Source organism: Cydia strobilella, chromosome 21, assembly GCF_947568885.1.
Source record: "Cydia strobilella chromosome 21, ilCydStro3.1, whole genome shotgun sequence".
Taxonomy (NCBI): domain Eukaryota; kingdom Metazoa; phylum Arthropoda; class Insecta; order Lepidoptera; family Tortricidae; genus Cydia; species Cydia strobilella.
This window is the reverse complement of record NC_086061.1, coordinates 1393583-1421347: the sequence shown is the minus strand read 5'-3', so window position 1 is coordinate 1421347 and position 27765 is coordinate 1393583. Positions and strand designations below refer to the sequence as shown.

Below are 27765 nucleotides of genomic sequence, written 5' to 3'. Positions count from 1 at the left end.
CTGTTATGATACTTTGTTTACTGGTTCTAAATACCCTAATACATATGTACATTTCGCCTGTGTCCAATGGTTAGGGACAGCCTGTATAATAATAACAGATGAGACTTCTATTGTCTACTCCACTACTCCCCATAGTTGCTGTGACCTTTGTTCTCCGACATCCCGTGATTAATCGCATTCGAGAATTAATTAACACAGCGCCGACTAACGACAGTAACGACTAATGACTAACGGCTGACTAGAGCGGACGGTCTGCGACGGTTAGTCGACGGGTTCGATCGGTATGGGTATCATTTCTTTCATTCATTCATTCATCTCGTTCATTTCGTTTCGATTTTGATGAATTTATTTATTTATTTATTTATTTTACGAAGTGATCATGATGGCGCCACCGCCGTCAGTTAGCAGCTAATTTGAACTGTTCCGTATAATTTTAGTTCTAATAAGTTATTTATTGTGTATATAGTGGCAAAATCAGATTGTTTTTAATTAATAGTGACATATAAATACCTACCCAGTGACGTATAAAGTGGAAATGGCTAAATCAAAACAGAAAGTAAATTGTAGTGATGAAAAACTTATGGCCGTTATTTTGAATTTTAAAAAAACACTGAGCGAAAATCACGCAAATGAAACAAAAAATTGATGAAACATATAATATAATAGAACGCCAACAAATTGAAAAAAAAAAAAAACAAAATGCACAAAATTTGTCCATGTTGAAAAACAAAGAAACTGGCCATCCTCTATTTTCGCTCATTATTTGAAAGAAACGGGACTCGACGCATAATTAATTTTTTATACGTACCTACTCGTATTTATTTTGTCCTGGTGTTAAAATAGTTGTTTTGCGACCAAAGCAGCCATTCAGAAGTTGAGAAATTTTTGTAGTGAAAGATATTGTGCTGCTGGGAGTTTTATCTTTTGTACGTTTGCGAAACAGTGTATTCCCTAAAACCATTTTCCTAAATTACTCAGTTTTTAACATAGTAAAAACTAAACTAACCTACTTTATTTATATTTTACGAGTAGCTACTATAATTTTCCGTCGCAGGTACTAACTTTCAGGAGTACTTGTTACATTTAATTAAAGAAATAATAGTTCTTTAAGCAAAGCGGCTCGCTATTCATATCATATAAACGTCTTAATATGAAACAAACTGACAGTTACAATCGCATATTCCTCATCTAGGAGAGAGAGTATTCAATCAGTAACTAATCGGTCCGTATTGAACAATTGCCCTAAATTGAATCATATTTGCCCTCAATGACGTGCGAGAAAATTTTATATAGGTCGGCACTATTGCAGATTTTATTAGACCATTTGCCTAATCCGAGCCCGTACTTCCTTCAATTACTATTTTCTATCCCTATCTAACCCTTAAAGTGTGGTTAGGAGAGTAATATTGCCTGAGGTCCGCAATATGCCTTTGAGAAACATATTGGTCGTTTACTTCCTAAAACTTTCGAAATTTGGAAAATGAATCTTGTTTCAATTGGAGCAAGGTTGCTTTCGCGTTGGTCTGCACTTCTGGAGGTTGTGAGGATACGCAGAGAGTATTAAGCAATGTAACTGGCCGTGTTTTGGTGGGGAACGTGTCTGACCTAAAAAGGCGGTCAACTGCCTATCTGCCTTAGAGAGGTTATCTGCCTAGGTTGCTATCTGCCCTAAAGCGGATTGTCATCATCTAGTCCGGGATATAGATAATGACCATTTTCTTTTCAAGTTACTTGTCTTTACTGTACGTGTAGTCATACACTCTGTATTAGAGCCGCGAACATCGTCGTAAGTTGGTTTCGTTAATCACAAAGTTCTATCGGAAATATAAGTACTAAATGCAAGTTCACTAAAATCCTGCAGCGGTTTTACTCTTAATTCAGTAACTTTGTCGCCTTTTGTTAGTTCTGATTTTTTGCAGACTTGTAAATGATGTTGGCTCAATGAATAATCCAAGTTTGTTTCGTTTTAATTTTAGCTTTGGACGATTATAACCCTAAAGGACTAGTTATTGATATTACTTTCTCAAAACGTTTTAAAAAAAACGAAATTGGCTACAATACGAGATTTGAATTGTCTCTACAAATTTATTAATCAATCTGTAGATAATTAAAAATGTATATTCCACACATCTAATCTGATGGTCATATGACTGCGGCCAAGAAAGTCGAACTTTACATTTAAACACAGTGAGTGACACATTTTATACGTATACTTAAATCTAGAATAGAGGAACGCGGTGTTGTACCTCTATGAAGGTTATTCGCTTGAAGACTAGTCTCTGGCCTGTGGCTATAACGAGACGTGTAGTGGGCCCACTTGTTGGACGGCCCCAATTTATTACGGCGGCTACAATATTGGCCGAGCTCGAGTGTTTAGCTTTTATGACAGCGCGATAGTTGATAGATAGTTTCAGTTATAACTGAAATAAGTTTCGTATTTCTTTTGTGAACTTTTTATTCGTGTTTACCTATGGTGCAGAATCCGTCTAAGCTAACTTTGCAACAACTTCAACACAAATAAGTGTAAGTGTCATTATAGACGTCTAAATTTCATAGAAATTCGACGTTAATAATGATGCAGAGTTAACTCGGTCCGACTCTATCAAATCCAAGAAACGTGAAATATTTTCTACTATAGGTAGTAATATTGATTCTCTTAATTTTTACAACTCACATACGGGCCAATTCGAACAATCATCTAGATATCAACTAGATATCCACTAGATATGAAATAGAAACGATAACGAGATATTTAAGAAAGTAGTAGTACCTATAGTAGTAGTAAAACTCTTTATTGTACAAAATGAAAATGAAAATGAAAAAATGAAAATGAAAATATTTTATTTCATTAATAAAAAGTTACAACAAGGTAGTAGGTTACAAAAAGAAACATAAAACAGGAAAAACACACATCATTTGTACAAAGCCGAACTTAGACCTTTCAGGGATCTCTTCCAGTTAAATTTGACATTTCCGCGATTCCGAATGTCCTCTTGAACGATATCTTTAAAATTTGCTTAAGATATTACTTAGTCATCCAATGGAAATAATATATATTATCTAATGGATATCCCAAAACGTCACAATATTAATTGTAGCGTGAAATGAACTGGAAAAGATAACTAGTTGAGAACTAAACTATAACGTATCTATTAGATCTCGTATTGTTCTCGTATTTAGTAATTATCACGTTGTTAAAATTGACCGGATAGTCAATGAATTTAAGGGTTTGGGTTATTGATTATTAAATAGCTAATTTAACATTGTCATCAAGCATCACCACCTATATACCTGTCAACCATATTTAAATTCTCGATTTTATTACATTTGCGAGCTAGGTGTACGTGAAATCCTACGGCAACAACATTTTGCACTTAGATACTAGATAAAAGAGAATAAATTTCGAGATTCGAGTCCGTCGAACTGTGACCGTACCTATTTCAATGCTACTATATAAGGTTTCAAACTACTACGCCTGTATTTCTATAGTATTTAATGCAACTGGTATATAATAAGGGTTCTTAAAATTCAAGGACCTAAGCTACAAAACGAAACGAAATCGAGTTTTGTATAAACAGGCCCTTGAATTTTAAGACCTAGTTAAATAATTATATCCCGTTGCCCACAATGTTATTTCTAAGACAGTAGCAAACACCTAATATTATTAATTAACCTATCATTAGAGCTATGAACCGATTCACGCCACAGCCGTGATTTTGGAAATTAATCCAAGCGCGTAACGTGACGTGTATTCAGCGATAATACCTAAATTACCAATTTAATTGAAAATTTATTGCAGGGATTAAACAGGTGACGGGCGCAATTAGTTCAATTAGCGATGTCAGTTTTAATCCTTACCCGACACGGAATGCATTAAATAATTTCTCATGTTTGCGCCGAGTGTTTCTCCTGGGGTTCTATGTGTTTTAATAACAGGTAGATGATGAAAGTATCAATGATTTTTTATTTTGATGCCAACGTCAATAGTCTTTCAACTGTTCATTATAGTTCGACATAAAACAGTAGAAATGAAATAAAAGGGAACTAAACAATTTCCATACTAAATTGTTGCCATGTTTGCATTTTACGTCAAAAATGTGACAGTTACGTAGGAAGTGGCGCCCTCAATATTTTTTTTACAATTTCTTGTCGAAATATAACAGCTGCCACCAGCATTGTGAATGTGTAAGACATTTCAAAATTTTCGTAACAAATTTTAATGTCAATTTTTTCGGTGAATTTTATTAATTTTGTTCCTATTCAAGTTGTTGATTCATCATAAATATTTTTTGGCCTGCCACAACTGAAAAGAAGGTTTCAGGTAATGCAGGTTGTCTTGTTTGCGATTGCTTTGAATTATACTAAAGAGCCAAAATAATTTCTTAAACTATAGTTACGTAACCCCAATCAAAACTATTTTCTATTAGGGACTCATCATGCACAGTGGTCCTTAACGTCTCTAGACTAGGCTCATTACACGCAGCACCAGCTCAGTCCGTGGTCACCAGTGTTGTCAATTGGCTGTAATGGACCCCAATAGCAACTCTTATTTTGAGTTACGTAACCCGCCCATTGCCACCTCGCCCGTCAATTTTAGTTTAGATTCACAGAAATAAATATACCATAGAAGACGCAAATGCATCTACTTCGCGTATCCGAACCCCGACCAAGCGTCGAGGTTGACCGTCGCTCTTTACAATCCACGGGCGTCAGTTGTTGCAGCCGGACGTCCGTGAAAACTTAAAAAATGCTTCGTTGCATGATAATTAACTGCAACAGCCCAAAAATTGCGAGCACCCAAAGGCAAGAACATATTTCCTATCACAGATAAGTAATTTTAAAATTATATTATGCGTAAATTTTGTACGAAAAAGTCGGCACGCTTGGTTTCAATACAAATCGTGGTATTTGCGTCATCTAGCGTATATATTAAATCTGTGGTTTATTAGTTCGACAAATATCCAATGGTCAAAATGGGTTCAAACCTCGGTTGTGTTCAAAACATTCTTGAAACAGAATGCAAATATGACTCAAAATTATTTCAGGATCCTGGACAAGACGTTAAACATGTTCCGTTTGTTGCAGAGAGTACTGGAGCCGGCGTCGTTCTCGGTGTCCGCTGACCGGCGCTTTCTGCTGCTGGCGCAGAGCCTGCGGCGGCTGCACACGCACTCCTACCTCGCACGTTACACCGTCTATGACATACTAACCACGTGAGTTCATTTCTGGCGGCAGGGGTGAAGGAACACTACGCGATATACCTAGTTTGTTACTGAACTTGCTTGGTTCATCCACACACCCTCGTCGGTCTAGCTACCATAACCCCTCGTATGTTTAGACGTCGGAATTTAAATCTATTGTTTTCAATATCAAGGTCATAAATCATAAAAATCATTTATTTGCATTAAATGTGGTTTAACAATAGGTCTTATTATAATTATAAGTATCACACATTTAGCCGTATTTATAGCATGCAAAATATGTACATCTTAATCTTACATTTTCAAAAAATCTATTTACATTTCATGCAATTTTGTTATTCAGTCACTTTTTCTATTATGAAATTTGAAGTTGACAGGCGCCATACGAGGGGTTAAGGTGCATATCACAATTACTTTTGGCTGTTTGCTACATGCAGTACTGATAAATTCATGCATTGTAAAAAATAAATGTCAAATGCCGATTTAGTATTAAATCAGATTTTGATCCCAAAAGTAATGACGAAATTAAAGGATTATCCCTCGCCCTTTAATTTTACCAGATAATGATTGCCGTTCCCGAAATATCGGCGGTTTGACAACGCCCTTCAGGTCTCGAGATAAGAACGAATTATCTTGAAATAAAACTATGAAAACGGATTATATCGCGTATATTGAATTTATAATTCATCCCGACGTTTCGAACTCTTTACAGCGTTCGTGGTCAACGGGTGACGGACGGACGGGTGTCACCCGTTGACCACGAACGCTGTAAAGAGTTCGAAACGTCGGGATGAATTATAAATTCAATATACGCGATATAATCCGTTTTCATAGTTTTATTTCATGAGTAACTATCGCGGTAACCGAAGACAATATAACGAATTATCTCTTAATTAAGAACATCAGGCGCTAAACAAGTTTTGGTAATTTGGAAAACATATCTGAGAGGAATCTTCAAATAACTGAAGTTTTATAATTGGTACCTAGGAAGGACTTATTATTGTAGCAAAATTCCGTAGAATTATATTTTTTTCTAAAAAATATACAGCGTAAAAACTAAACCAGTATGAAATGTTAAACTCAATTTTGGTTAAACCACCCGACTTGTCACAAGGACTTAAGCCTTAAGCTAGTTAGCTGATATTAATCTGAGGACACCTCACACATAGCATAAGTTAAGATCCATTAAGCCTTTTGGGCCATAGACTTAGCCAAACAAATAGACATGCAATATAAGTTTTTGGTTAACATTACATTTTTGGTACAAGTTTTTGTCGCTGACTGTACTTTTCTTACCACAGGCAACTAATACTCATCGAGACAATTCTAAAAACCCCAAACAAAATTAGGTTGCGTTGTTTCATCACATAGTTCCTATGACCACCTCCTGTCTCCATCATCAGATCAGCTCGATGGTACCATAATATTGCATTGTCACCCGATACATTTGTACGCAAATTTTCAGCTTAATCAGAAATCGGGAAGTGGGTCAAATTTAGCTTCCAAGATTACACCCACACTAACTTACATACTAACAGGGCAAGTTAAATAAAAGCTTGTAAGGAGTACATACAGGCAAAACTATTTGCCAATTTTAATAATGAACATAGCAAAGTTAACTAATACAACACAACATGCCTTTTCTAGAGCCACTTAAATTCTTCAAGTCTTCGTTAATTCTTAGCAACACAGCTTGAACTGAGGAGCACTCCAATGCGCTTCAGCCGTAGACGAACAAAATAGATGGACACGCGTTATCAAAGCACAGAATAAATAATAGGACTAGGTACAGAAGATTCACTCTCTAACGCATCTATTACGACAGATATGACCGCTAGGTGGCGCAAGCGCGAACAGGCGTCCGTTCCGTAGCGGTGCGCGGCAACTACTATGGCAAGACACCAAAATTGGTGTGGGCCGCATGTACTTGTAGCGACGCGACGAAATCGCGGAGTGAGCCACGCTTGGTCAAAGTTCTGCACCCGTAGGACTATTTAGATTAGAACCTTGCTAAACTTGCTGCTTTCCCTCTCTATAAGCAGGTTGTGAATTAATAGCAATATTTTTTTTCGAAACCGCAGTAAATTCACCAAGACTTAAAAATAGGTCATCTAGAATAAATTTACCAGTAGCAATATTGCAACCCATAAGTTTGCAAAACTTACAAGCGTGTCCATTGGTCACTGTCCAATAACATACGACCTTCAGGTCAATTCAAACGTGTACGGACATGAAATCTTTGATATTGGAATCATAAAAGTTAGCTGTCGTTCGCTCGTTAATTTCGCTCAGACTTTTCCGCACAAGTACTAGTGTGAGCGAGACGCCCGTGCGAATGACAGCTAACTGATATGATTCTAATATCCCTGAAGGTCCTTTGTTATGTCCTATGTATTGGACAGTGTCCAATGGATACGCCTGTAAGTTTTGCAAACTCACGGGTTGCGATATTGCTACTGGTAACTTTAAGTTTTTCTAATATTGGTTTGATGTCAATGTACATTCGAATTGGCCTGATTGTCCATATTTCCGAAGTCGTTGGCTCCAGCTGAGGCATAATTTAATCGAATCGGCGTTCTCAAGAAGAAAGGCACTCGATGTAAAGTGATCCCCGACTCGGTTCTTTGGCTGCAATATTAGAAGAAACAATTTTAATTGGCGAATTAAGCAGTGCTTACTAAAAGGTACAAAAGTAGCTAAATATTACGATTCACGATTGGAAAACGTGGGTAAACTACACAGAAACAGCCACAGTATGTTAAATGTCTTATGCTTACTAGCCAGTGCCTCAGCTCTTCTACATCTCGGCCTTCGGCCTCACACTAAGGTCGGAGCAGACTATCGAGAGCCGGAATCTCTCCTTTATGTTGCCTATGCTGTTGCACGTCACATTTATACCTTACTTCTTAATATTACTGAGCATTAATGTGAGAAAACTTGTATAAATACCAACACACATTTCTGCAGAACTCATATTCCCGTCTGTTACCAAATATCCTGCAACAGAACCAGCGTTTTATAGCGTGGCTCCGCGTTGATCCGCAATATCTGAAGGGTAAATTAGATACAATAATTTGTCAACTAAGTTCGAAAAGCGACAATTACTGGGGTTAATAGACATATAGAATATAACAAGAATTATTTTAGGAAAATTTCAATCAAAACTCGCTAAGTCTAAGCAAAATAGTGAGAACAAGATTTGATTTCTGTAAAGAACGGATTAAATTGCAATTTGTACATTTGAATTCTAAAATTTTTTGGAACAATAAAAATGGATAAACCGTTGTCGTTGGTTAAGAAATCTAACATTTGCGCCGATTTTTATTCTGTTGTAAATTTTTTTTTCGTCAGATTTCGATAAAATTATGTGAAAATTATGTGTGTGTGATTATGTGTATTGTGTAATCTTTCTAAACACTCCTCACTGCACCCACCTTAACATTTCTCTGTTTGACCATATGGTTGACTGGTAGAGAATACCATGAGGCATTAAGTCCTACATTTGTACCTTTTTTTTTATGTGCAATAAACTTTAAAATAAATGAATAAATTAATAAAATTCTGCGGATACATACCTAGAGTTCCCTATTCATTGCAACATACATGCAATTTCACCGTATGTATTAAAAAAACTTCCACTGAACCAAGATTTAGCATTTTCGTACGTTTACGGAAAATTTTACACATTTAATTCTAGACAAGCTGTGATATCCTATTAATTTCTCCCAGAATAATGAGCTCTTCAAACCAGGAAAATGTTATCCAAATATAACGATAAAATAATAGGATAACAATATAAAAATCGGCCCATTTACCTAAAACGGTTTATAAGTTCGCCTGGCACGCTCCGTGTGGTATATCTATTTAGATTTTACGTCGCTCTGTAATTGATAATGGGACAATAATTTATGTCAGCAATCGGCTTTATAAAACTTTTTACTTGTCTTTTCTTTTAATTAATTGTAATAATAATAAAAGCAAACTTTAACCGTTGGCAATTAAACACCCTAGCGTAGCAAGCGTAGTACTATTTCAATTTAAATCTCTCACCTTAATGAATAAAGTTTTACCATTTGTAACATAACCATTATAAACTTGTACTTTGTAGGGGACCACGCACAGATTACTTTCAGTAGATTATGTCATTAAAAATCTGTTAAAATATTAACTGCTCATTAACCAACACAAGGAAAATACTAACTGTAAAATATCAAACAAAATCAAAGCAAATCGATTCTCAATGAATGTTATTAAATATTTATCATTCAAAATCATGATTTAAAAGTAAATTCTACCAGCAAACATACGAAAACAACTCGAAATTTGCATTTGATTACTTTGCCTCACATGTGAATAAAATGCAACTTTATTATCAGTTTTTTTAACAATCAAGAAAGACTTTACCATCAGCGGTGTGGTGAAAAGTATTTTACTTACAAGAAAGCTATAACTTAGCTATAGTAAGTATAGTAATAGCTTTCTTCACAATCCATAACTCCCACGGGAACAATATAGGCCTTTACTCTTCAGTACACCTGCATGAAATAAGATCTTTTTCGAGCAAGTGTGATGAAAATGAATATATTGTAAAATGATTGAATATACTTGTAACAACTCACTATCTGCAAGGTAGGCGTTGTCAGGTAATGCCCGATATGAATCGAAATCAAGACACCTATTTCGGTTATACATACTGCTTTTCATTTCAACTTACATACCACCAAAAACATTTTCATGTAAAATGTTGCCAAGACGAAACCATAAGGCTTGCACTGTCAAAAAGTTATCAGATCTCATGTAGAGCCAAGCTTCTAACTCTATACAAGCCCTAACTTCACAAACTCTACACCTTAGTCAAATTATGTGGCTTGGCCGTTTCGTTACTACAAGAACTATTGTATTATAAAAAATATTGAATAGTGAATCAATTTTTCATCTTACGTCCATTTCGGGGAGTGTGCGATGGGATTACATAATTTAATCCCCCATCTCCATTCTGCCACCGTGGGACTAGACGCGGACTTGCGTTTCACCCTTACGTCGTTACTCTGCCACTGATTCGTACTAAGCGCTATGCATCCAGCTTTATCATGCGAACGGCTAAGGAGTGGAATTCACTTCCTGCAAATATATTCCCAGTCCACTATAACTTGGATCTTTTTAAATCAAGAGTGAATAGACATCTTTTAGGTAAGCATGATCCATCCTAGACTGCATCGGCACTTACCATCAGGTGAGATTGCGGTCAAATGCTTGCCTTTTTTTAATAAAAATAAAAAAATAAAAATAAATAAAAATGTGATGGTAGCGAAACGGCCAAGCCACATAAACTGTAAAGTTTCATCTCAATCATTTAAAACCTCACCAGACTATTAGCTCACCTTGAATCCATTCGGTTTTAAGGAATGCCCTTTACTTAAACTTACGAGTCGTCTGAGGTCCGCGGCTGGAACATTTAACGGGTCCCCCGGCACTTTCGTCACCGAGCGCCAGAAGTAAAACGACCGAGTAATTTATTTTTAAGGAAGTTTAACGCCTTTTTTAGGGTTTGACTGCGGGGCCTGGAATGCTGATTAACTCCATTAAGTTATTTAATTTGTGGTGTTGAATTTTTTGAAAAGAACGCTGTGTTTTATTGAGAACTTAGGTGTCTCAATATCAATGAAAAAAAATCAATTACTAATATGATGCCGAACAAATTGAGAACAGTCAGACGTGTTTACTTTTGTAATTTAAAAGTTATTATTTTTGTATTGTATAGAGCAAGATACTTCAGCATTTAGTGGTGGGAAATAACATGTTTGCTTAACATAAAATAATATGAAATGTGGATAAAACCCAAAAAAAAGTTAGGATTGATTGCCAAAGGAAAAGAAGGAGTCATTTCTGCATAAGTTCACATGCTGACAAGTTTCCTCTGCATACACTTGCTTATTCTAGCGTGTTCTTTCAAAGCCGTGACAGGCGCAGATCCCGTTTCTACGAGCTTACTTATATTTTTTGTGTAGGTACAAGCACGCTTACATACCTACTCCTGTACGCTATCACAAAATAAGTGTATAACACGGACACAAAACGCTTGTCTAATCAATCTTAACACATTCACTGCCAAGAACACGCTAGGTGTCTTCATTTTGTATCAGAAATGTTGAGCTTATCACTAAAAGTATCAAACACTAGTATTTTCAAAAATTCGCGCCTCAATTTCTGCGACAACATTGACGACCTGACATCGGCTCTGGCCTACTAACCGCGAATACCGAAGTACGCAAAATGCGGACATCTTTCTCTTTTACGTTTGTACTAACCCTAGATTTAAGTATTAGTATGTATGTTACTAACACATTATGGACTTATTTATTCGAAATAAATAATTATTGATTGATTGATTTTTACTCCAATTAAGGCATTACAAGAGTGACAAAGAAAGATGCCCGCTATTTTCGAACTTCGGTGTTCGCGTTAGGCCCCCTGTAACACAGGGCAACCCGATACCGAGTCCTAGGGCCGCATAAAAAGTAATGGGCTATATATTGACCCTAAGTATCGTGTTGCGGAGCTGTGGCAATAAATGCGGAGTCCCTAAAATGGTTAACTGAAGCGAAGAGGACACGCCTTATATGTTTTATAGGTACTTACGATTAAATGCCAATGGAATGAAATGGCATAGGTTATCAAATGATATGTTTTATATTATGGCGCACAAGACAGACCCGTTCACAACGTAACTAATAACAACGTCAGTTAAAATTGACGTTTCTGCTTGATAATATGTAAAACAGATATAACATCTAAACAATATTGGTGGTGTACAAAATTTTACCTTGTTAGCACGATAATGTTTTGTATTCAGAACTAGTTAAAATTCACAACACTGCAAAACATTTCTCTTCCTAAATTTCGTCATTAATTATTACTGTTTTCCGTGTACGATCTAAAAAGAATGGCGAAAAGAAGTAAAAAGTCCGAGCAACTGAACAAAGCAGTGTTCCGTGCCGCTGCCACTTTTCATTCACTCCATTGTGAGAACAAAATAAAACTGCTGGGCCGAGAAGGGGCATGCCAAAATCAACTTTAATGTATTATGGGTTGTTTTTGTTTATGTTACTGTACATTTATTGTAAACTATGAGAGGTGTGCAATTAAGCGTATTGTATTGTATTGTATTGTATGTTAAGATTGATTATGAAACGGTTTCACGGTGGTACTTCGTGAATTCATGGCCTTAGCCTGTAGTTTGTACCTGCCTTAATAAAACGTGCTCCGAATTCGGGAAGAAAGAATATCATTGTTTTTGCAACAGAAAATGGAAGTGTTTACTTTTTTCCCTTTTTAAGTGGCCAGAGTCAATGTATTTGCGACGGCATAATGATGTTGTTTTTCAATAAATGTGTCAATTCCTCTTAATTATTTTTCATTACAGGCATTTTTGAACTTCGATGGTTTAAGTAAGATATTATAAAGAAGGAAGTAGGGTGAAAGGTATTGTATGACACCTACCTATTTTAGGCAGGTATTTGCCTATCATCACTTACTCGTAGTAAATAATCTCGTATGACACTGCTTTGCAAAGTGAAAAAGTAGTAACTGTGCGAAACTGTTGTTTACAGTACAAAATGCTATTTTTATACGAAGTATTGACTCTATGCAATCGTTCAGTTATTTATAAAAAAATCTTGATCCGCTCATGATAAACAGCAAAAGGGTTAGGCAATTAACTAACAGCCAAAATATATAAAATCGCGGAGATCATTTTGCAGCGCGTTTTTAGATAAAAATATAACGAGAATTTGAACCCGGGACTTCCTGCTTTGTAGGCAGGATTACTAACGATTGGACTAGAATGCCGTTAAACGAAGTAACTTTGGAACTAACCGGTCAATTCGAATAACGTGATAATTACTAGATACGAGAATAATACGAGATCTAATAGATACGTTATAGTTTAGTTCTCAACTAGTTATCTTTTGCAGTTCGATTCGAGAAACCAATTGTCATTTCACGCTACAATTATTGTGACATTTTGGGATATCCATTAGATATATCCATTAGATGTCTAAGTAATATCTTAAGCAAATCTCAAAGAGATCGTTCAAGAGGACATTCGGAATCGCGGAAATGTCAAATTTGACATGACTTTCTTAAATATTTCGTTGTCGTTTCTGTTTCATATCTAGTGGATATTTAGTTGATATCTAGATCATTGTTCGAATTGGCCCGTAAGAAGTCCTCTCCTAAATAAATCGTCCTATTATACGAGTGAGTATAAAGAAAATATGAACATTTTATATTTCCATCTGACTGAGGGCATAAAATTGGTTAACTCTTTGTGTCACAGATTTTTGTTTATTATAATAAAAACTTATTTTTTGCATTTATTTATTGATTTGGGCTAATAATATGAAAATCCATGACTTTTTTTCATTTTCTGTTTGAAGGGGGTGTTTTATAGGGTGGTTAGTAGGTGTAACCGCCGTGATACAAGTATACAGTCCTATTTGCATAAATATTGTATTATATACAAAACAAAATCAATTAATACATAAGACCACGGTCTTATGCGTGCTTTAATTCACATCACGATGTGAATTAAAGCACGCATTTCCCTCTTTACAGTAGCAAAGTGGTACTTTGCATATTTTGCAGCTCCACACAGTGCGGACAGGTTTGGCTTTTGTGCTGCATACGCTGCATCGTCGCGATGTGCCTCTTATTGGTAGATGATTGGCTACTGCATGCCTTATAGAAGTTGGTACAAAGAATTTGTGTTTTATTATAGATGCATAAGTCGGCGAGTTAGTCTTGCTTTTCCTAGAACTGCTGTTTGCTCTCCCGCTGCTGGCATTAACTCATCTCCACCGGCAAAACTATCATTGTCTGAAGGTATATCTTCATATATTAAAGCGTTTTCGATATCTCGATCGGTCAATCTTTTTCTATACATTATCTAAAACAGAAATAATTATTATATTTATGACCGTTTTGAAGTATATTATTACCTAAACCTTTTTTATTACCTAAATATTTGTGTCACGGTGGTCATCGCTGTTAACCACCTTGAATAAGTCAGCTTTTACCTAAAGGTACCTTTTAAAACCTGAATATTTCACATTTTTTATTAAATGTGAAACTACTTTTTTACAAAAAAAAATCGAGTAACAAAAAACAATTGTGCCACGGTGGTTATCGCTGTTAACCACTTTGACTAAGTCCACTTCTACCAAAAGTTATAAATCTAAATGTAAATATTTTTCACTTAAAATAAATGAATAAGTGTATTTCATAATACGTATCACAAAACACAGCAAAAAAACGATTATTTATAATTTTTTGCTTACCAGCAAAATCACACTTTCACATTTCCGTAAACGGCGGTTTTCGAATAATAATTTAGTTCCACAAACAGCCGTCGAGCGAACTGCGAATGACATTGTTATCTAACTTAGGCCTTCTTGTTGACCACGTAATACGATACTTTGACCATAGATGGCTCTGTTACTAAATAATCGGTCGATAAAAAGTGGTTATTGCAGATAACCACCAGAACGAAAAGAGTTAAAGTCGGCGTCAATAGAACTTGCAAATAATAATAAACATATGACAGATTTTGTTAGCGTTTGACACATAACCTAACATTTTTACGAAGATTATTTTCCCTGAAATATTAATAATTAACATTTAATTTAACTAAAAATTTATATTAATAAAATATGTAAGTACATAGACTGTTGATAAGGTCATGGTTATCCTTTTAAATAGCGAGATTACGAAGTAATAAAGGTAAATGGTTTGTTTACATAATTTGCAAGTTCTATTGACGACGACTTTAGCAATGAAGATATGATCTAATACGAGCTCGCTATACGAGCTATGTTACTCAATACTCAATATTTTATTGCAAATTCACAAAGTAAATATGCGAACCTCATACGAGCAAAAACTCTCCTAGAGATTATTCGCCTACCGTTTTGTTAGGGTTCCGTACCTCAAAAGGAAAAAAACGGAATACCCATACGGAATAAATTACCCATAGGATCACTCGTGCGTCTGTCTGTCTGTCTGTCCGTCTGTCACAGCTTATTTTCTCTGAAACTAATTCCAATCAGGTTGAAATTTTGGTGTACATATGTAAGATTGTGACCCAAAGACGGACATGTAACGTAAATAAATGAATTTTAAACAGGGGCCAATTTTAGGGGGGTAAATGAGAAAATTAAAAAATAAAGTTTTTCAAACTATATTGTGTTACATATCAAATGAAAGAGCTCATTGTGAGAATCTCAAATATATTTTCATATTATTTTATTATTATTTTATAATTTTAGGATAAACAATTTAGAAGTTATTCAAGAAAACAGGCAAAAAATTACCATTCCCCCCTTTATCTCCGAAACTACTGGGTCTAAAATTTTGAAAAAAATACACATAATAGATCTTTACCTATAGATTACAGGAAAACCTATTAGAAACTGCAGTCAAACGTGATTCGGACTTAATTACTTAGTTTTTGATCCGACCCCTACGTGTTTTTTAAAGACATTTCACTCACGTTTCACATACAAAATACATTGTTTAAATTGTGTAATGTACGGAACCCTTGGAACGCGAGTCCGACTCGCACTTGGCCGGTTTTTTTTTCTTATCTCCTGATTCTGGTGGCCGGGAATGCAATGGCTAAGTAAATCTATTTTGCATAACACGTATAGGGCGCCTTTTCTACTTATACTTCCATGAATAAATAAAGAGATGAGTCCAAGATGAGTCTAGGAATTTTAAATGAGTATGCCCTCTGTAGGCGTAATGTGAACCAATGTTGTACAAATTCTAAGGGAAGGCCAAAATAATATAAAAGAAATGTGTAAATTGCCACGTCTAGCTCCGATAACAGACCCTCATCCTTAAAACGTGAAATATTTAGTCCCTAAGCCTGAAGTCACCTACTCGTATGTTAATTGAGACATTAAATAAATACAATCCAGACAAGATGAATTGAACTGACACAATTCATTATTAAAAGGTAGGTATAATATGGAACTTTTAGTAGTTATTTTTTTTACAAGAGGGGCAAAGTTGTTGTTTTATCGCTCGTGCTCGCTCGAGCAAGCGAAAGATTCCAAAATTGAAGCGCTACGCTCGTGGTTCAAAAATGGAATCTTGAGCATTGCGAGGGTTTCAAGGCAAGAGGGTTAAACAAATTTTGCCACCGAGTAAAACAGAAAATTTTTCACCACACCAACACAGGGAAAATACCAATTGTAAAACATCAAACAAAATGAAACCGAAACTGATGCAAATGAACGTTATTAAATATTAATCATTAAAAACCACAATTAAAAAGTCAATTCTATCAGCCAACATGAGCAAACCACTCAAAATTTGCATCAAATTACTTTGCCTCGCATCCGACTGACATTTAGTACAAATAGTTTATTATCATTAAGGTTGTTTACATGTGCATCGATATATCCGTTAGACTCCAAACTAGGCTGAGCCTGTATCTTGGAAGTCTGCGAGAGCGATTGACAATTATGTCCACGTTATTATACATATCTTAACACTAAAAGTAATTACTACAATACAAGCTAAAGAATACAGAAACTAAACTAAAATTTTAAATTCAAATTCCACACTACAAGACAAAATCAAACCGTTAAAATACTAACCACAACTTTTTATTTCAGCGAGTCGTATCCCCTAACGCCGCTGCCGGACGAGGTGGGCGGTGGCGTGGTGACCGAGGGCCCGGCGCTGCTGCTGGCCGCGTGGACGCCCAAGGGCCACGGGCTCATCACAGTGAAGGACTGTGACATCTACTACCGGCCCGCGCCGCGTTCTTCAACCGGCTACCGCGTCACCGACACCGGCAAGCCTGGGACCATTTATAATGGCGTGCCGGATTGGTTGTATGAAGGTGAGTTTATAATATTTGAACATTTAATAGTCGGTACCTGCTACTTCGTAAGCGTCATAGAAGTCGTTATGGCTGGTTTTGTTCTTTCAGAAATTCGGTTTGTCGTAGTGGCTACGCAACCTTTCACTCAACTCGACCCGAAATGCTCTTGGGCGTTCCTTTTTTTTAGGGTTCCGTACCTATTACTAAGACTCCTCTGTCCGTCTATCTGTCGGTCTGTCTGTCCGTTTGTCTGTCTGTCTGTCACCAGGCTGTATCTCATGAGCCGTGATAGTAAGACAGTTGAAATTTTCACAGATGATATATTTCTGTTGCCGCTATAACAACAAATACTAATAAACGGAATAAAATAAATATTTAAGGGGTATGCGTGATTTTTTTGCCGTTTTTAAGATAATGGTACGGAACCCTTCGTGCGCGAGTCCGACTAGGCCGGTTTTTAATGTTTTAATCTGTGAAAGGTGTCATGTTATTTGGGTATATCGATGTTCAAATAGGTAAAATCTCTTACTGGGTATAGGTAAAGAATATCGTAATCTAATTACTTAATTGGCTCAACAATGAAAGCAGATCGATAGTTTTGCTTTCAGAGTTTATCTGCTAAACCATTCTTAAAATAAATCTTCTTAAACTAGCCCCACTAAACTACTTATCATAAAACTTACTCGTATAAATAAAGAAAACTTGGCTCCACGTTCTGCGATAACTAACTAACTTCCGCGTATGGCACTCCTCCAACAGGCCAGCCGAGATACCAGGGTTACATAAATTGCACCAATTTTAAGTTCGATTCGGATCGGAACAGTGTAACGAGCACGCGAGGCTCCCCTGACTTGGGTGCATCGAATTTCAATAAGTTTCTCTCAAAATGTTCATTATTCTTACGAGCTTTTATCGGCAGGTGTACTTATTTGTCCACAGTCGACAACGACTTATACCTACACGGTTATCGGTTAAGTCAACTTAAATTCGTTATTTCGTTTCCATCTTTAAATTAGCTCTAATAACGTAGCGTTTGCATGCACTAACACAAATATTACGAATTTTAACTGAACTAAGGTTGGTTTTTTTATTCCGTAGACTAAAATGACGTTTCATGTGTAAGACATGACATTTCTTAGTAAGTACCACATGAAATGTCATTTTAGTCTACGAAATAAAAAAAAACAGAATATAAAACAAAAGGTATCAAACCTTCATTGTTATTTAAACTGACAGCTTATACACCTACAATACAAAACTTAAGATTGTTCAGTTAAAATATTTAATATTTTTTCTTCAATTGAAATTAGTAGGTAGAGATAAGTTCAGGATATTAAGTTCCGATTATCTGTTGATCGTTTCACTTCAGCAGCATTATGTGGGTAAATGGGAGAGAAAATTAATTCTAATGTAAGTTTGATGGAATTCGCAGCGGAGATGCATTTATTACGCGTACGAATATTATTCTAAATTTATGTATATTACTATTTATTTATTTATATATTTTTACATGGAGAATCAACAGCTATAACCATGCTAATAACGACATAAGTAGTGATACAGAGCCAATTATAGGGTCTCACATATAGCAACATGATATTTAACATTAAGTAACACGCACAATTTTACATGGGCACATGCAATAATATCTATACTACTAGTTATTCTAAATTAATGTATATAACTATACTACTAGTTATGTATATATTCAGTTAAAATATGAACCATACCAAACTATAATATTCAGTTTCTTTATTAAAATAATCCCCTAAGCTACAACTTTAGGCCGCTCCTAATGAATACTTAATTCTTACTTATTATTCATAACGGACACACATATCCAGAACTTTGTTTAAATACAAAATAAATACCTTTCTAAATTCTTAATTACAACGTTTAAGGATCGGTTGTTAATTAACTTCCAACGTTCTTGTCGATTAGTGTTAGTTCATAACAATAAAAGCACTATCTTCAACTAGTCTAGTTAACTTCTGTAAATTAATAATTATTAAGTATTAGCCAGTGAGTTTTCAACTGCGAACGTTCGATTTCTACAAACTTTTGAAGTTCGTATGTGACTTAGGTTGGTAACTCAACATTAAAGTTTGGGAACAGAAAGTTCAACTAGCGATGTTTTGCCAACAATAAACTTTAATAATGTGAACATTTTTGGTAGAGCGTAAAGCGACTGATTGAACGCGTAATCGTAAAATGTTGTATCTAAAGGACATTAGGAGCCGATTTTGGTTTAATGGGGCCCAATGACTATCAGTCCGCCGGACGATATCGGCCTGTTAGTTAGAACAAAAATTTAACAGTTTGATATGATTTTCATCTCATGTTGATACAATCATGATTTGTGTGAAATGAATCGTGTCGTGTATAATAAATGCGAGCGAAATTATGCCTTACAAGACGAATTCTGATTGGATTTTGTCAGCATTAAGTAAATAGCACATGTTGAGCATGCATGCGTATAGCGTAAACATAATCGGCCTGTACATTTATTATAACAAACTGCCGCTAACACATTCACTGCCAGCGAACCGCTAGGCGGTGTCTCTGTTCGTAGGCGCTTTCCGTTACGGTTTTATGTTATCGGCTACGCTCGTAGCTCGCGCTGGCACTAAAAGTGCTAATAACCATGAGCCCGATTCAAATTTAACAACTTGAAGATCGCTCACGTGATTGGTGCATACGTATCAAACCCAGTTCAATACAATAATTAATTGTTATATTGGAATCTACCTTCATATGTTTCGTAGAGACAAGACGTCAATGTGCCGGATTTGTGCAAGATACAGCAATATAAAGTAACAGCTATTTTGCCGAATTGTTCAACAATTAATTTATTAATACCTACTTATACATATATTTACTTATAATATACGTGTCCGTGTTTCAGGGGTCGGAAACCGGTATTTGCTCCATACAAAAATACCGGTATTATTAAGTTCTTTTTCGTTCTTTTGTTTATAATTTCATTTTTTAATGGGACGTTTTAATAATGAAAAATTGTTTTCTAAATACATGATTCAGTCCTACGTAATGAGCATAAAAAAATTCAAAATATTGGGCTATTTCGGGGTTTTTAAAAAATACCGGTTCCGAGCCCTGCCGTGTTTATTTATATTCCCTAGTTTTTCTCTCTTGTTTTTACATAAGAACCTTTCTTTTTCAAAATGTATGTAGTGAAGAAACCGAACCTATTTCCTCAATGAAATTAAATTACCTGTTTTCATAAAAATAAGGAACAATATTCTTAAATAACGTTGTTTAAGATATTTCAACGGCCCCTTGCGAGGTGTTTCGTTTTAATTTGGCCGGGGGTGCGAGATCGCTCCGTGCCGCCGGTTGTAAATGAGCGCTACCTGCCTAATGACTCGTCTACCTTCGCCGATTTCCATGCCCCTGGTAACTTCATCTTGCAGCAGATTGTCTATAAAAGGTTCTCTTGTGAAAATTACTCCATTTTAACCATTTTGCTTGGTTGAGGCACATCTGCTCGTGCAATGCAAAACAATATAATTGGGACGTATGTACCTAATCAAAAAACCGGCCAAGTGCGAGTCGGACTCGCGTTCCAAGGGTTCCGTACATTGCACAATTTAAACAATGTATTTTTTATGTGAAATGTAAGTGAAATGTCTTTAAAAAACCTGTAGGGGTCGGATCAAAAACTAAGTAATTAAGTCCGACACGCTTGACTACACATTTCTTATAGGTTTTCCTGTGATCGATAGGTAAAGAACTATTTTGTGTATTTTTTTCAAAATTTTAGACCCAGTAGTTTCGGAGATAAAGGGGGAATGGTCATTTTCTGTATATTTTCTTGAATAACTTCTAAACTGTTTATCCTAAAATTATAAAAAAAATATATTTGAGTTTCTCACATTGAGCTATTTCATTTGATATGTAACACAATATAGTTTGAAAAACTTAATTTTTAAATTTTTTCATTATTCCCCAAAAGTGCTCCCCATGTTTAAATTTTATTTGTTTACGTTACATGTCCATCTTTGGGTCACAAACTTACATATGTATACAAAATTTCAACTTAATTGGTCCAGTAGTTTCGGAGAAAATAGGCTGTGACAGACGGACAGACAGACAGACATACAGACAGACACACGACTGATCCTATAAGGGTTCCGTTTTTTCCTTTTGAGGTACGGAACCCTAAAACTAATAAACATATCAAATTTTAGACGCTGAATCCAGACTTCAGATTAGTTAAAATTGGTAGTAGTATTAGTATTAACTTCCACAGATTTTAGCTATATACTGAGATTGTATTCACAACTGAGCATAAGTGATATTTACGACATTGTTTTGTGATTTGTCACGGCATACCTACTCAAGTACTCACTTATGTTATGTATGGATTTCCAATGATAACTGGTATTGTTGTAATAAACTTCTACCTCGAGTATTCGACCCTGCTGGCAGTAGGGCTTTCTTACATTAGTTCTTGTAATTTATAGTCGTGTACTGCTCCCCAGGTAGATACTAAAACATTTTTTCTGCGTGATAAATATATAAAGGCGGGATTCCACGTGCCATTAAACGACAATACGTGTACTACTTTATATATTTTTCGAAGCTATACTTAATCATGGGCGCAATAGATTCTAAGAGAACCTGTCAGATATTCCTACAGATTAGATAATTTTCAATAGCCTGTGCTAATGTACAGGTTCGTTTCGTTGTAGCGGCATGACGATGCGTTTCATTTATACATCTCTTTTTGTGTTTAAAAGGGCTTAAGTTCCTTGAATTTGTGAGCACATGGGCTTTTTAGTGAACGAGGATGCCGGGAAACTGGTGCTGGCAGTTTGAAGGCTGTCTTGTAATGATACCAACCCTTTTTGTTGCCAACTGCTGGAGTTTTCCTGCAGACTCTTTCAATACATACCTACTTATTTAGAAGTGTTTTTCAAAAAAATCTATTAATCTTTATTTTTTTATCTTGTGAGGAAAGATGTCACCAATCGTCTGCAGGTGTTCATAAACAAATGCCTGTGACGCATTCTAGGGATTTACTGGCCACGAACCATCTCAAACGTCAGACTATAGCAGATGACTGAGCAGAAACCCATATGAAGAAGAATGTGAAATCCTTGAAAGGAAGTGGCGTTGGATCGGACACGTACTCCGTAGGCCGGACAGCCATCTGGCCAAGCAGGGTCTCCGCTGGAATTCGGCTGGCAGTAGACGGTCGGGGAGGCCGTGTACTACATGGAGGCGATCAGTTGAGAAAGAGGCTGGCTCAACTGGACTCGACTGGAAAGAGCTGGAAGTAGCCGCTCAAGATAGTGACAAATGGAGGATTCTTCTGCGAGCCCTATGTCCCTAATGAGGGATAACAGGAATACATCATCATCATCAATCTTTATTTTTGAAATGGTTCAAGAATCTTCTTTATTTAGATGGTTTTTTTTTAGGGTTCCGTACCCAAAGGGTAAAAACGGGACCCTATTACTAAGACTCCGCTGTCCGTCCGTCTGTCTGTCTGTCCGTCTGTCACCACGCTGTATCTTATGAACCGTGATAGCTAGAGTTAAAATTTTCACAGATGATGTATTTCTGTTGCCGCTATAACAGCAAATACTAAAAACAGAATAAAATAAATATTTAAGTGGGGTTTTTTTAGTTAAAGCTGAATAGGTATTCCGGTAGGTGAAAAAAGGTTCACTATTTGTTTTAACACCGTTACGAAAGAAGTAATAAAATTTGAATGCTGTCCTAATCATGTCTCACAAAACATAATTATCGCGACATAGAATTATTATTACGTAGGCACCAGTGGGACACAAAAGCGTATTCCTAAAACGAAAATGTTCAATGAAATTGTGAAAAAAAAATGAAAGGTCACCGAAACTTTTCCTGGTATTGTTTTTGCCCAAAAAATATTAAGGCCCAAATGAATTTTAAAGCTTCTTATTTTTAGAAACAATTGTAATACGAATACTCATGGCTACCTTCTTACTTACTTTGGAACCAGTTATTTCCCGCACTTCTTTTATTTTTGGGGTTCGGTGCGTTAAAAAGACAAACAATCTGAGGTCTTGTTTAGTCTGTAGGTATGTTTAAGTCTCCGGTAGAAAAACAATACTTTTTACTAAATACAACTTTTAATTATCAAACTAATCGGGATAATAATAAACTGGTTGACTTTAACTTGAATATATCGATTGTCAGGAATTAATTCGTGAGAAACCTTCTAAATAACACTGAGATTTCACAACTAACTGTATTGTAAAAACTCTTTATTTACATACAAGATATATACAGTGGTACTACGTAAACGAAATTAATAACTAACTTAAACCTAAAATAGGCCCTTGAGGCATTGTACCAAGGATGCTGGCGGCATTTCCTCGCTGTATCGCAATGCTGATACGTTGTGCAAGGAAGCCGCCAGCTCTTCGGTCACCAGTTACGTCAACCAGACGCTTCGCAATTTCTGCAAACAACTTGTGCGCGCTGGGACCCCATGGACCTAGAAGTATGTACATTAATTATATTCAAGTTAAAAGCAACCATTGTCCGGGTTGAGTCTATGCGATTTAATCTTGATATTTACTACCCTTATCGACATTCGGTTTTCTGCTAAAACGCTCTTCATTCAGTAATATCCTACGGAACATTGGTTGCACAGCCAAACTCCATCTTGTGTCGATTTTGTACCATCCAATTCGCATCTTCAGTGCCGCTATATTGAAAAAGATTCCGGAATTGATAATATCGAATTTCAAACTGCTGTAGATGAAACTTGGAATAGACTTCTTTCGTTTCAGTGGCTTTTTCGTACCATCTCTTTGGGAATAACGAGTACTTTGTAAATAGCTTGTGTTACTTTATGACTTCCAAATTTTCTTCCTTTCCTTTAAATTCGAACTTTTATATTTATGAGTGCAGAAACAGGCCCTGCAACTTTACATCTACGCCATCGGTGAATTAAAATATTTCAGACAATTACTAGGAATTATTTAGACTTATTGTCAGGTTTAAATTCAATTTCGTATCTAGTAAATTTTTACTCAAACTCTTTAAGTGCTACGAAATCTAAATGAAAATTTAATTTTCCAGACCAGTAGACTGAAATAATAGTACCTAGCACAGTGCAGCACACACTGTTTGAAAGCCGCAGGTTGTTGCCACTTAATAAACTGTGACGTTAAATTTTTACGGCACAGAATCGAGTCACGAGGTTTAATAACATAACCTGAAATCAGAAAATTTATGTTCACTTACTTTTGAAATGACAATCACATTTGCGTTTTTATGGCCACTTTACCGATTTAGTAATCTCGCTATAGACCGATAGTGGGACCATATTTTTGACCTTAAAGTTATGATAATTCTAAAGAAGGAAAAGTGATGCTTATATGGCAGGGGACATGTTTTTAAGCATATTTGTAATTTAAGAGGAAAAGTTAGAACGAGCGTTAGGTATAAATTAGGTATTTATATATTTTGATTGATTCTTTTTGAATATTGAATTAAAGTGCAAAGTTTAAGCTTCATCGTTTAAATTATGTATGACTCTTTAAACTGTTACATTTTTAGAAAAAAATTTAACGTGCTTCTTTGTCAAACTAAAATTAGCTTATTATTTTGTCGATATTGAATTAAAGTTTTAAAAATCCACAATAATATCTCTAAATTCTTAAGTTAATAGACAAAGCCGAAAAATTAGAAAAATAGGATTGCTGCTTAAATTTTAATATGCGTTTTTTGTCCTGTAAGGTCCAATATTGAATTAAAGTCTATAAAGATAAGTTTCACACTATAAAATAATATATGCAACCATATTATGAAAAGTAAGAAATTTCTGTGTGTAGCTTCCATTGTTATAGCCAAATCTATTTAAAAAGGCGCGAAATTCATACATATGCCGCGCTGGTCCGTCAAGGTGCCGGCGCGGCACGCGGGAGCCTATCTTAGCATTCGTATCTATCTATACCTATAGGTACTTAAGTACCTCGCCCGGTCGCCCCACCCCCCGCTCAGCTTCGTAAGTACTTCGTACTTTTCTTGTCATTCATTAGTTTGTTTACCGTGCACATAAATTAGATGCCGATATTACGTGAAATTAATGTAATTATGACTTCAAAATGAGTACAAAATGTTTGTTATGTGGACTGATTATTTGTAGTTACTTAGTGGTCCGAGAGCTGGTAGACATTTTGGAGTAGGTCCTTGAGGCAAGCTGAAAATTTGCCTGATACTTCTCCTATCATACCCTAACTCAGCACTGGAGGTCTGGCTGCAGGGTAGCGGGGCTAAATCAACCCTTATATTTTTTAAGATTTTTAGGGCTCCTAAAAAGTTCGTGAGGCAATCTGTAATTTTTACAGGTTGAAGTTCTCTAAATAGTCACAAAAAAATAAGCCTGAACATTTGGTCGGGTCTTTGACCTTGCCAGAAGAGCTAAAAAGTAACGTATGGCACTTACTCGTACGTAAAATTAAGTTTGTCTACTATAGTAATTGTATGCATTACAAAGTTATTTTTGTAGTACAGTAAATTAAAGACTACTGGGTAGGATGTACAGTCAGCAATACTATTCGCTTAGCACCGTTGCATACAAACTTCTTTACAGGGGTGGTATCTTTTCTCTGCAGCTGACTGTACAATGTGATTGTAACTATGACGATGGTGTATATTTATGATGTATGTTATTTATTGTGTTTTTTGTATGTTACTTAAGGGCTTCTGTTAAGGGAACGAAAATTTGATTATTTAAGCCCTGTAAATATTTTTTTCTGTTTTTTTTTCTATTTGTTTTTTTTTTTAATGTTTATTAAGGGTCCACTGCAGGCGAACGAAAATGTTTATTATTTTGCGCTACGGCACACGGATTAGGAGATACAGAATTATAAAGGTTTTTTGTGTTTTTTTTTAATATATTAATTAAGGGTTTCTTAGTGGAACGAAAATTTGATTATTTTTGCGCTCCGTCGCACGGTTTAGGAGATACAGCCCTCTAAAAAAATTTTTGTTTTTTTTTCTTTTCTTTTTAAATGTTAATTAAGTTGAACGAAAATTTTATTATTTTACGCTACGACGCTATTATTAAATTATGTTGGATTTGGAAAATTTTATATTAAATATATCTACTTATATATTATATATAAAGTTGAAGTTTGGTTATTGAATTTTATATTATATAAATATACAAAAAAAGAAATATAGGGCTGTCTCCTAACCCGTCCGTCGTAGAGCAAAAATAATAAAATTTTCGTTCCCCTTTAAAAACACTTTTAATATACAAAAAACACAATGAAACACAATAAGAAAAAAAACTCTACACGGCTGTATCTCCTAAGCCGAGCGTCGTAATATTAAAAAAAAAAAAATACCAAAAAAGTATTTATAAGGCTGTATCTCTGAACCGAGGGTCGTAGAGTAAAATAATAAAATTTTCTTTCAACTTAATTAACATTTAAAAAGAAAAGAAAAAAAAAACAGAAAAAAATTTTTTTAGAGGGCTGTATCTCCTAAACCGTGCGTTGTAGCGCAAAATTAATCTAATTTTCATTCCCCTTTGAGAAACCCCTAAGTAACATACAGAAAACACAATGAAAAACTAAAAAGAAAAACAAAGAAAAAATCTTTATAGGGTTGTATCTCCTAAACCGTGCGACGGAGCGCAAAAATAATCAAATTTTCGTTCCACTAAGAATCCCTTAAGTGATATATTTAAAAAAAACACAGAAAATCTTTATAAGGCTGTATCTCCTAAACCGTGCATCGTAGCGCAAAATAATAAAATTTTCGTTCCATTGCAGTGGACCCTTAGTTAACATTAAAAAAAAAGAAAGAAAAAAACAGAAATAGTACATTTCGATGCTAGTGCGGAAAGTATGTCATACTTTACATACTTTCGAAGAATGACATTTCCGCACGTGTATCGAACGACGTTTTTTATTACCGTTGCGAAAAACAACAAGTAAGGAATTCGAAACTTTTATATTATTAATTCTGTGACATTATTGACATTAGACTTATATTGACCGGGATATAGACCGTGATTACCTTTTGTATTATTTGTGAGCTCCCGATATTTCAAAACCACCGTGAATCATTCAAAACTCTAATTATTGACATTGACATTATGAAGAGGTGTTTTTATAGCTTTTATTCGACTAGAATGGATTTTGCTATTATTATTGAACTCACTACATACAACATTATACACATTGTATTGTTTTACAAATATAAAACATTGTACTATTATTACCTAAATATCGTTATTAACGATTATTTCAATACTCAATACTCAGTAATCAACATAAAAACCTACTGTTAAAGTAAGAATACGAAAAATATACATATTTCATATTTTATTACTTACCTCTTCATCATTATAACACGTCTATTTTTTTATATATTGAATATTGAAAAACCGTTCTTAATAAGTTGTCTGAATAGAACGGAACGCCTGTCAAAGGAGAGGCGTTCTTTATTTCTGCTTTAAATTTCCAAAGGCAACATTCGATATTGTTTTTATAAATGTAGGATACACAAATAATCGTAATTAACGATATTTGGGTAATAATAGTACAATGTTTTATATGTACAATTGTCTTATAGAACATGCATTTAAAAAAAAAAACTTTCATTAAAGTGGGTTCAATAATAATAACACCCAGCTAAAAAAAC

At 35.3% G+C, this 27765-nt stretch overlaps 1 protein-coding gene across 2 annotated transcripts in view; it reads left to right on the top strand.

Annotated features, from left to right (window-relative positions):
- Window positions 1-27765, top strand: part of LOC134751054 (inactive dipeptidyl peptidase 10) — a 195142-nt gene that overhangs the window by 120984 nt on the left and 46393 nt on the right. For both annotated transcript variants that reach the window (XM_063686394.1, XM_063686393.1), the window contains exons 5-6: window positions 5086-5213; window positions 16883-17112. In XM_063686394.1, coding sequence (XP_063542464.1) covers window positions 5086-5213; window positions 16883-17112 — 358 coding nt within the window. The remainder of the gene's footprint in view (window positions 1-5085; window positions 5214-16882; window positions 17113-27765) is intronic.